General features: G+C 37.8%; 1 protein-coding gene across 2 annotated transcripts in view; it reads left to right on the forward strand.

Annotated features, from left to right (window-relative positions):
- Positions 1-12496, forward strand: part of cdh8 (cadherin 8) — a 196687-nt gene that overhangs the window by 127755 nt on the left and 56436 nt on the right. For both annotated transcript variants that reach the window (XM_033988574.2, XM_033988579.2), the window contains exon 4: positions 8998-9117. In XM_033988574.2, the coding sequence (XP_033844465.1) occupies positions 8998-9117 (120 nt within the window). The remainder of the gene's footprint in view (positions 1-8997; positions 9118-12496) is intronic.

A 12496-nucleotide genomic window follows, 5' to 3' on the forward strand; every position in this document is an offset into this window, starting at 1 on the left:
CGAGGTCATCTCCGCACATTTGCCATTCTTTCATTCATATTGTGGTTTTATAATTCCAACCGAGCGACATGCAGTGACAGAATTTGTGGCATTAACAGGTGAATATTCCAACTAATACAGAACCTGTCAAGACTTTCGGATTTTTATTTCATTTCTTTTTGACAAGTTCTGTTAAAATATTCTCCATTAAATTCCAACTTTTCTCACATAGTTATACAATACCAATTTCAGTTTTACAATTGTCTCAATTTTTATAATTTCAATTTGTTGTTGTGTTGTGTTGTATCAGCTCAAATAAAGATAGCCTTATTTATTTATTCAATTACGTTCCAAATGCCAGGGATTTTATTGTATTTGTTTTCTAGGTCTTTAATTTCCAGAACAATTTACTCTGTCTTTTCTGCGCACTACAAATCAATGACTTTATATGACTTCACACTATACTATCCTCCAACAGTGTACTTCCTACTAATGGCTATTGGAGCATAGTGGTGCAGTTAATTTCATATTTAATGGCTGTATGTAACATGAGCTCCTGTTTAGGACGTGCTTCAGCTGCTGTCATCCAGTTAACATTACGGCTCTTCTGTTGTTGCTTTTACAATGTCTTTACGCTAACTGAGATACCGGAGTAAAAGAGGGACATATTGACTGCGTGTGATCTGCAGTACTAAGGACAAGTAGCTCACAGTTGGGGGGGTGCCATTCATCTTTTCATATCAGTTTTCGGTTTGTTTTGTTGTTTTTTGAAGTAAAACAAAAATGAAAATGCTACCTCTTCAGTCTATTGAATACCTTGTTCTGCAGTATGTACATAAAACCAACAGCTTTCACTTTTAACCAAACGTTTTTTTAACTTATTTAACGTTTTAACTGAACTAACTAAACTTTAACACAATTGGGGCGACTGTAGCTCAGTTGGTAGAGTGTGCTTGTCCACTGATCTGAAGGTTGCCGGTTCGAATCCCGCTCTCGACGTCAGCATCATCGGTAGAGCTGTCAGATCCACTCACCCACAGGTTCGCGGTGCAATTCTATCTCTCACAGTTGAATGCTGTTGTTGTACTCTTGGGCAAGACACTTAACCCACCTCGCCCCAGTGTCTGCGTACACTGGTGTATGAATGGGTGAGTGGTTCCTTGATGTAAAGCGTTTTGAGAGCCTTGAAAGTGGAAAAATGCTATAAAAACACGTGACCATTTACCATTTTACCATTTCATTCAACTGTATGAGCAGAGAAGGCCCCTGTTTACATTTTCAGCAAAAACCTGTGGAAGTAGTTTAATTATGGAACTAATTTGTGGACACTGGTTATAGCTAAAGGTGCTGTACCTGATTTGTAGCGTCATAAAATGTGCTAAACTGTTTGCAGTGGCCCAAAGTTATTCCTCACTTACCTGATACATTCCATTTACTTTATTGACCACAATGAGCTCATAGGCATGTCTCACAACTTTCATAGACTGAAGCGGTGTTACGGTAATGATTAGAACAGCTAGCATGCTAACAGCGCACTTTCTGATTCGCGGATGAAATACAACGCTTTATAATTAGATGAAGACGGTACACAGCAGACTTATATTGACAATATATCTACTGGAGCAAGACAAATAGATGTCGGTATCAAATTCACAAGCGAACCCAAGCCCACAGGTCGTCATAAGATTACAAGAACACCTCTGTCTCCTTGGACCACTTGAGAGACTCTGGCTGTGAAAAATAGGGTTGTAAACTTTACAACTTGCATATGGCTTGGTTTCCTTGTGTCCGACCAAAGATGGACCCACAACAATTTAACCACAACAAAAAAAAGTGTCTATTGCTTGATGATTGATGTTAGAAAACAAAGCATTAATTGAATAACTAATTTGTTTTTAAGAAGTAATTAAATATAAAATGGTGCACTATATAGCTTTTTTGTGGTTGTTACACCATCTGCTTGTCTATGGAGATGCTCCTTCACTTGGAATGTTCCCCAATATGACATTAAACTTACCCATGTTATCCAAAATGCATTTTGTTAGCAGCGTCACCTCTCCACAGATTTGACCTGTGTTGGCCTAGTGACGCAATCTGCTTGTCTCAATGGATATTCAAAGCAACTTTATGTATATCGCACATTTCAGCTGCCCAAAGTGCTTCAAATAAAAGTCAACAAAAATCAATCAATCCACCCCAAGTTATCCTGTGTAGCTGGTATTAAATGCCAGGGAGAAGAGGCGGGTTTTCGTCTTAAACTGCGTTAAACACTGGAAGGATCTGATCAGAGAGAGATAATAAGCCAGCTGAAATATCTCCATAACACAGGCAAATATTGATTGCGTGTGATCTTACAAAGCATAAGTAGCGCACAAATAGAGTGGAGCGTGGTACGAATTTACAAGCTAACCCAAGCGCACAGGTCGTAGTAAGATTACTAGAACACCTCTGTCTCTGCGGACCACTTGAGAGACTCTCGCTGTGAAATAATTGGGTTGCAAACTGCGAAAGCACTACTCTACTTTACAGCTTGCATGTGGCCTTTTACCGTGTTCCAGAGATGAAGCCGGGACTATTTATCAGGCATCGACATGTTGTGTGCGCGAATGACAGTGTAACGAGAGGGTTAGATTACAGGAGCAAATTGTTACAAATATAGGTATGAACTGCATGGTGTAAGCAAGGATGGTTTGTGTCATAGTATATGCATTAAATGTGGTGCGATATAGAGATAAAGGTATTGTTTGAGAAGTATATTGTTAATAAAAGGAGCTATTGTGTATGGAATTTTGTATGGCTTAAAAACACATAAAACAATAAGATAAGTTATTTAAAAAGTTCAATGAAAGGTTAAACTTTGGTGTTAAACGTTACACTGGTGGACGGTCTGCCGCCTGTTATTCTGGAATGTTTCACAGTAAGGCATTAAATGTATATCCCCATCACGCACTCAGGTCAGATCTGTTTTGAGCATAGATTTTATTTATAAATGGATTTAGCTAACCTGCTAGCCACCACATTTTAAATAGGAAGTGATCATGGGTACGCATCGACTCTGGCTCCAATTCAGAGTCTTGCCCATAAATCAAGATATGAACATTAAAAACAGACAAATTAGGCGTCTTCTTTCCCGAGGTTGCCCCCGGTAGCACTGCTAAACACTCGCTCCCTGCTAAACCAGCAGTGAGGGTCGGAAGGGGCGTTACCTTCCACAGCCTGGCTCCGGATTGGCTCTTTGGTTGCTATGATACTCGTGGTTTGAATTCCAATTATGGAACTTGGCTCCAGATTCGCCCTTATTACTGCTCTAGCCTCGATGAGCTTCATTTGACTGGAGCCGAACGCTATGGGTAACATTACACTCATTTAGTCCACTTCTTTATACAGTCTATGGTTGAGATGCAAATCCCATCTTAATAGACAGATTTAAAAGTTTATTTCCATACTGAACATTATAAAGTAATAGCATTTCCATGGAGACAAGTACACCCAACCAAAATACTTGCATTTTGCCCCTATAAACATTTATTTTAACAAAACAAAATACTTAATGGAAACAGATAAGTGATTATTAGGATCACTATGAAGGCCAGTGAACTTACTTTGACATATGAATGATTTATTAATGAAGAATTATGTGAATGACAGTGATGAGAGAGATGAGATACAACAAGTTTAGATTGAAAGAAGAAAAAAAAATACATTGCTTACAGCCATTGTCTCATTTGGCAAGACACCTCAGTGCATTTATCGCTTTATCTTAGCTACAACTCATGCAGCTGTTTCCACTGAACTAAAACTATTCCACGGTTGAACATTTTTTCTTTGTTGAAAATTTGATTTCTTCAACTTCATAGTTATGCATTTAATATTTCCCAAGCATGCCGAGTCATGAGGCGCTGATAAACATATTTACTGTAGTCGCATATTTTAATAAACTTGCAAGGGGGACTGTATTAGCGCATCAATATTTTTCCCACACCTCCTGCTATCCCCGGAAACCCTCATATTTTGTATTCCAAATGTATTCTACCGACTATAAATCTTTTTGTTAGATATATCAGCACTTTGGTCAGCACGCCTTTTGGGGATTGCTTCAGTGCCTGTAGTCGACCATACACTGAATACAGATGCACATTATAAACTTTGTCTCACTCACATCTGGCACCGCATTTTTATAGCTCCTGTTTAAGTCACCGCCTAGCCAAGCCAAAACGGCACTTTTTTTCTTTTTTCTTTTTTCTTTTTTTTCTTTTTTTTTTACAAGGCATTTGATGTGTGATGTGTGGCGGGCAAACTGTTTTTGGCCCATGGCAGGACCCGTAGCGTCTGTGGCGAGGGACATCTCCCTTTGTTGTCGGAACACCTCTAAACATCTTTCACGGAAACAATTACCATACCATCTGTAGCGCGGTGCCAGCGTGTTGCTCTCTGTCAGCATGTCCGCTCACCTCCCTCCTCCTCCCTCCTCCCTCCTCCCTCCTCGCCTCTTCTCCTCCCTCACTCCTCCTCTCCACCTCTCTCCCCCCCGACGCTGATGAAAGCTAGGTCACTGTGAATTAAAATGGATGAGTTTAATAATTGAGTTATTAATTGATAGCGTCACGAGACTATAAAGGTGGAAGGTATGTAGGGCATTTTATATGATCGCGATTGTTGATAGGCAAAGTTTGAATATGCATCTTTTATTGTCAAAATAAAAAAAGGCTGTTTATAGGAACTGTATGCCTACGCTCTCACTTTTTTAAGGTATTGCAATGACAGCTGAGCCCGGTTGCCAGCGCCTTAACCTGCATATAGACGACACATTCGAGTTTTTCTCATTCTCAGTGTATGGACAGGCCGTGTCTCATGTGAAAGCTCAGAACCTCCAGAATTCACTCACTGAGCTGAAGAGGCTGCACTAGCACTGGTTAATGTTTGGCTGCAGGTGATGGGGTGGAGGTTCAGATTAGAGAGAAAGAGATGTTTTGGATTTCAGCACTGAAACTAGGACCATAAAGTACAGACTCAAGTGAGGCTCATTCTGCACTCTGACTGGAAAATTGCCTTATGAAGCAAAACATCAGATTATTAATAAATGGGACATGATGTTTAATGTTTTTATTTTTTTAGTAATAATAAATCAGCATTAAAATTATAAGTAAAAGCATTATTTGATTTGAACTTGTTTACCTCATATCTGCAGACACGGATAGAAAAAGTTTGTGAAATTTAAAATGAATACAGTTCCTTGTATCCTTGCACACAGTTCCTTTAAGATGAGAAGAAGATACTTTACAACTATATATAACTATAACTATTTTACTATATAAAAAGTCACAATACAACATTTAAAACAAAGAACAGCATGTGATATATTTTCACCCCTACAAGACAAACATGTCAAAGTTATATAATAAGGAAAAAATGGAAAATGCTTTTTTTCTTTTCTTTAAATGTTCAGTACATGGCGTCAGGGGCCTCATGGAAAGTTTAGGCTCGTCCAATGTTTTCATGGCGCGTTTCCATGGCACGTTTGCCGCCTTGAGCGTTCATGCAGTGCATTTGAGCAAACACCAGACTTGAAATATCTGATCTTTGGAGAAATTCGCCATGTGTCAGTATGTTTCAAACATGTGCTCTCAACACACAATAACCATGGTAACTCTACGCTCTACACACTCAAACGTTCTTAACGATCTACATTTATGTAGTATTGATAATAGCTTTGGCAGTATATAAGTATCCTTTCTTTTCTTCTTTGACAGCCATCGTTGCTAATGTACTTGCCTTGAGCCTCATAGGATGACTCAGTATAGAAGGACTGTCTACATTTTCTATCAAAAACTCTTGAAAGTACTATAATTATGAAACAAATTTGTATTCATTGGTTATTGTTGGAGTGGAAGGTAACAGCTAATTGCACGACTATTAGCTGAATACGGATATTGCTTTTTAAAAATACATGAGCGGGCGGTAGCATTAATGTTTCCTTTGTGTCAAGAGCTTGTATTTAGTTAAAGCCATAAGTCTCATCTCAAGTTTTTAAAAGCAAGAGCGAGGCTTTCAGATAATTCATAAAAGAAAGGCTTTGAATCGTAAGACATCCAGGCACTAAAAGCATCTATTTGTCACCATGGTTACATTCCCATAAACATGATAATAATGATGAGGCATTTGTCTCTGTCATGTTATACAAACTAACAAGGCTGCACGGGCCAGCTATACGCCGTAGAGACACTATACTGATAATTGATTGTAAAAGCGTAAATTGACAATGGATTGCATGTGTTATAGTGTAAGTATATCCAATGTGGACAGCGGAACATTGTGCTCCAGCCCAGAATCACCTGACAACTTTAGCAGCAGTAGCTCAGAGTGTTCGTCCTCTGATCCAAAGGCTGGAGGTTCGAATCCCACTTTCAACATAAGCGTCATTGGTAGAGCAGATCTACAGGTCACAGGTTGGCGGTGCGATTTCAGCTTCCATAGATGAATACGGACGTTGTATCTTTGGGCAAGAAACTTAACCAACCTCCCCACCAGTGTCTGTACATTGGGGTTTGAGTGTGTGTGTATGTGTGTGTGAATGAGTGAGTGGTTCCTTGATGTAAAGTGCTTTAAGTGCCTTGAAGGTAAAAAAGAACTATACTATTTTCCATTTTTACAGCACCCTCTATCTTCCTAACGTCTATAAATACATGACAGTTAGATACATCTTGGATTGCTATGAACTTATTGTGCAAAGGTACCTTATTTATGGCCAGGTTGTGCATACAGTTCTCAGTTATGATTGTACGTCAACTTAGATGAAGTTGTACAGCAAGGCATGCTGGGGGCTACAGGAAATGTTGGTTGTATTATCACTTTCTACCATTATTACAAAGTGGTATATTATTTATACTGTCTCTTTTGCATACAGTCCCATATCTTGGTTGTGTAGGTTGCCATCAAGACCTTATTAAAGCCATGAAGCAATGCATGCTGGGAGCTAGACGACATGTGCTAAAACTTAATAATAATAATAATTTTAGTAATTTATTTTTCCATAAACAACTTTTATTGTATGTAATAAACTGGTTAGAAAGGCTATGAAAAATGATGGTTCATTGATTTTACTAACAAATAAAACTTGTTTATTTGTGAATCCCGGTGTTACAATGTGGAATGTGTGTTTAGCGTTATGGGAAATTTAATTAGAGACTCCTGATATAGCGTTACAGGAAAGGTGCCATTAAGTATTGCGCAAAATACGGTAAATGTATACAAAGTGATAATATATGAACACACCAGGATGACTCTGCAACATTTACCTCTGAATATTTAGCCTACGAGTCATTTGAACGGTTCCTGGACATTAAACCGACCCCTCAGAGCCGTCATTACTTTACCTGCTGAGAAACTGCATTATCTGTTTAAGGGACAATTTCCTTTGAGCATATTTTATTTCCGTTTCATTCGATTTATGTAAAGAAGATGCACAGTAGTTATGCATTTGAGCAAGAAAGTTAAGTTCTTCGAAATAAATGCGTCCGAAATGTGCACGGTGTGTTGTGTTTTATCTGTATTTAAAATGCCTGTCGTTTTTACTATTCAAAAATTATAGTCTGTGTTGAATCAGTCAGTTTGAGTAATAATTTGTGTAAAACTCATAACTAAATGACCACGTTTTTTGGAGTGTACGTTGTCGACAAGGAGGGTCTAAGGACAAAGTGCGCTCTGTGGGCCTGTCATGATAATTACTATATCAACTTATCATTCAGTATATGAAAGCTGGAACAGTATTTTTTGGGGTCAGTATTTATCATGTGTAATTTATCTTTGCACTTCTGGGAAATGCTTGGTTATTTTTTGGCTAGATGACAAAATTTAAGCAGTAAAAGGTTGAATTAATAACTTGTATGACTCATTACAGATGCAAACTAAGTACTGCAGTGTTTCATTCTGCTGTTTATTTATTGCAGCTCTTGCTTTTTTTTAATATAATATTGTAAATTTATAATAATTTTGTGGTTTCAATCTGCTTTTGGGTAATTGTGTCAGTGGCATAAATTAGTTTCAGTATTGTCGACTATATTTACTTCAGCAATATATCAAACTTATCGTGACAGGCCTAGCGCTATGAGAGTTATCCATTTGCGTATTGGTTAATCTACTTGTTTTTCACCGATGACCAAGGTTTGACTTGATGTCGTGCCGTCTGGGGGGAATCAAAGATACAGACTCGTGGTAAAAGTGTGACGGAGTTTATTACAAACAAGGAAATGTGAATGCTGGTTGACGGAGCAGGTCGTGGAGAGCTGGGTCGGAGGTTGAGGTGTTCGTACCAGTTGTAGAAAGCTGGGCCGGAGGCAGAGGTGCAGAGTAGTTCCAAGAATCAGGAAAAAAAAAACGAGAAAAACTAGCTGAGTACTGTGACCATAATCACAAAAACTAGACTGAGCCAGGTGAAACTGTACCACGGCGGATACACGGACGATCTGGCGAAGTGTGTAGGATTCTCTGTCCCTTTGTACACCCAAGGTTGATTGCTCATGGGCTGCAGGTGTTGAGTGGGTGGTGCCAGAGTCTCCACCCCAGCTCCAGACAAGGACACAGAAGAGAGGGGGAAAGACAACACAGAAACAGGGACAAACTGGGATCTTGACACTTGATTTTTCTAACTTTCAGTTGGTTGAATCAGCAATTTTGTTAAGCACTACGAAGCGACCACTATTGTGATATTGAGCTCAAAAAATTGAATTGATATTGTAAAAGCTCCATTTCCAGTTGAATGAATCACAGTATGTACACATGTTAGAGGTTTAACCATTTGTATTAAACTCAAATTACATAACTGACACCCTCTCTACTAATTTTGTGTCCACGTTCCAAAGTTTGCCAGCGATAGAACTGATTTTTGGCCATCATCAAAACTTTCCAAATGTATCTTCATGTAAAATGTGTAAGCTTGCTGTGACAGACCTGATTCTCATTGTAAGTTCACCAAAACCTTTCACTGTATGTTTCTAATAATACTTTTTTTTTTTGTCATAGGAACTCCGGTGACCCAGGTGACTGCCACGGACGCTGACGACGCCGGTTATGGCAACAGCGCTAAGCTAGTCTACAGCATTCTGGAAGGTCAACCGTACTTCTCTGTGGACCCCAACTCAGGTAAATACACCTTTTTACCACAGATAACTACCAGTCAAAAGTTTGGATACACTTCATTTTTGTTTCTTCTGTAGTTCTATGATTATTCACATTGTAGATTCTCACTGAAGGCATCCAAACTATGAATGAACACGATGAATGTGGAATGTAGTGTAGTATCTGGCCTTCACCATTAGATGTTAGTGGGCCTGTTGGTTCTCCTTTAAGAGCTTAATGTATAGAGGTGACAGAGTTTACGGATTCACATGTCTAACACTGAGATGTGTACGTGTAACATCTGGAAATAGTTAAATCCTTGTAGATAGATTGACAATAAGTTGTGTAAATGAGGCGTTCTATGGATATAAATATGGGGGAATTTCTTTGTTCAGGGTTTTTCTTGTATTGGCTTTGAGATACCCAGACTTCTATCTGTAATTGGCTCTGTTTTTGTAATAAAAACCATTACACTATTAGAGCTTCTGTCTTTTGGGTCGTTTCCTGAACACACCCCACTCCGGACCTGAGGACATCTCAGAAGGTGAGCGGTTGTATAGAAATTTAACAACAGTAGTTAACAAAATATAACCTCAAAATAACTTTGAACTTGTTTCAGACTTTAGATTTTGAAAAATACCCTTTGCTTTTATCACTGCTTTGACAATTGACACACCTTGAGTTGAAAAAACATTTCAGGCTACTTTATTATAGAGGTTACTGAAAGAAGGCTAAGGGTTTGCAGTGGTGTCAACAAACCAAAGGGTGGCTACTTTGAGGAATTTTAATCTACAATATGAAAAAAAAAAGTAGTTTCACTTGTTTTCTTTGCCATATAATTCCACATACATTGCTTCATACATCTGTCTTCTGTATATACAATGTAGAAAGTAGTAAACATAAAGAAAAACAACACTGAACAAATGAGAAGGTGTGTCCAAACTTTTGACTGGTAGTGTATATCTCTATTCTAACTCCAACATCCACCAAAGCTCTGGGCACCAACTGAGAAGTGCTTTTTTCCGAACTCCAATTGCGTTGCTGTGGAGTGTACTTGACACTGTGCCACAAAAAGCATTCGAATACAGTAACACAGAAGTCTAGTGTTCCCACCATATTTCAAAAAAAAAAAAAAAAAAAAAAAAGTCTGTTAGAATTGGAACTCCAGACAATAAGCGACCGTGGTGATTCTCCTCATTGTTTACCTCACAAAGCCCGCTCGAGATCCCAGCGAGATTGAAGCGCCGCTTTATTAAATTTAATGAAAGCTATTAATACAATGCACAAAATCCATTGTCTGTTTCTCGTCAATGGAGGACATAATGTATGACTAAATGTAATAAATGAGCGCTCGGGCTGTAAAAAGAACAGAAGGAGACTTAATGACTTTTTAGAGTGAGTCTGTGATTGTATCTAAGTATTACTCCAACAGTCCCTTTCTTGTGGGCAGTTCAGATTCTTCCTGTTTAAAGGCTGTCCGGGTTCATTACCTGTTCAGACCTGATAAATGAGGACAAAGTCATCAGAGGTTAAGTACTGGCCTATCGCTGATCACTCATTTGACCCGGGCTACGGTCATTTACATTACAATAGCGGAAGACAGAGGAAGTTATCAGCACAAACTACACCATGAGCAGGATAGGAATTAAAGGTGTATTATTTAACTTTTGTTTTGTGTCTGCTTGTCTCCACGGTGATGCTAATGCTTTGCTTGGATTGTCCCACGCTATGGCATTGAACTACTATGGTATTTAACTAATCAGGGGTGTATTTCTTGCTAAAACACGTAAGAAACATGCATTCTTACGTTAAGTGGTCTCACCTCTCCACAGATCTGACCTTTAACATGGCCTGCTGGCATCACCTGATAGGGTTCATGGAGATAAATATGCCTGATGCCATACTGCGGACCATTCTAGGTAGAGCATTGACAACTCCATGGAGACGTGCGTTCAAAATGGTTGTGCAATATGCATGTTATTAATATGGGTATACTCCAGCCCCATTCAAATAAAACAATATAAGCTTCCCTGTCCTGTAGACTTTTTGACATCAACCTGCCGAGGGACTGATGATGGAAATTGGTCACGCTGGCAATAATCTTCATATATAAATGTCCATTAATTATGTGCTGTCCCTTTAAAAATAAATAAAATAATAATACAAAAATAAGAATAAGCTGCTTTAGGCTTCTATGCACAAAATATTAGATGTTCAGTATGAGATGTCAAGTAAGTAATGCCGGTTACCACTTATAACTACCAGTCAAAAGTTTGGACACACTTCATTTATGTTTCTTCTTTATTTTCCTAATTATTACATTGTAGATTCTCTCTAAAGGCATCCAAACTATGAATGAACACATATGGAATATAGAAAAGTATAATCTCAAAAACTCCCCGAACTTGTTCCAGATTTTAAATTTTGAAAAATACCCTTTGATTTTATCACTCCTTTGACAAATGGCCTTCCTTGACCCTGACATGGCACAACTTGAATTGAAAATCATTTCCGGTTACTTTATTGTAGAGGTCATTGAGAGACGGCCAGTGGTTTGCAGTGGTGTAAATAAAGCAAAGCAAACTCTGAGGAATTTAAAACTAAAACATGGAAAAATAAATAAATAAATAAATAAATAAATAAATAAATAAATAAATAAATAAATAAATAAATAAATAAATAAATAAATAAATAAATAAATAAATAAATAAATAAATAAATAAATAAATAAATAAATAATAATAATAATAATAATAATAATAATAATAATAATAATAATAATAATAATAATAAAAACATGTTTTTTATCTTGCTGGCTGGCAGAGTCGTAACATTCCTGCCTCTAAACAAATAGGCTGTAGGTTCAATGCCCAACCCCAGGACAGGTCAATTGCCCCCTCAGTTCAGCAAGAAATAACTAAATTTCCCTTGTTCCTTGACCATGCTAGTAACAAATGTGTCCCAGGTAGTATCTGGGCTAGCATACAGCCAATAATACAAGCCAAAATGCTATGACTGAATTTCGATAAAGATACAAATTTCGAGTAACACATAATAACAACTACACTTTTAATAGCCTTTATTCTTAACTCATAATGAACAAATATTTTACAAAGAGTGATTCAGATTTAGTAACTACCCTAACCTTAACTCCGAACCCCCTAATGAAGTAGTTACTAACCCTGAATCATTCTTAATAAACAATTGGTACGTGTTGTATTGAGGCTAAACAAGGGATGATTGTTATATACAAGCAGTACCTAACTTTGCTTACATTTTACAGCAATTGGTTTTAAAGACTCCCAAAATACAGTATTGAATGATTCATAAACTCTTCACCCCCAAAGCTTTGTAGAGTGCACATACCGTCTGCAATATGTTACCCTATTTAAAATCACATCAT

The sequence above is a fragment of the Periophthalmus magnuspinnatus genome, chromosome 3 (genome assembly GCF_009829125.3).
Source record: "Periophthalmus magnuspinnatus isolate fPerMag1 chromosome 3, fPerMag1.2.pri, whole genome shotgun sequence".
Classification (NCBI taxonomy): Eukaryota; Metazoa; Chordata; class Actinopteri; order Gobiiformes; family Gobiidae; genus Periophthalmus; species Periophthalmus magnuspinnatus.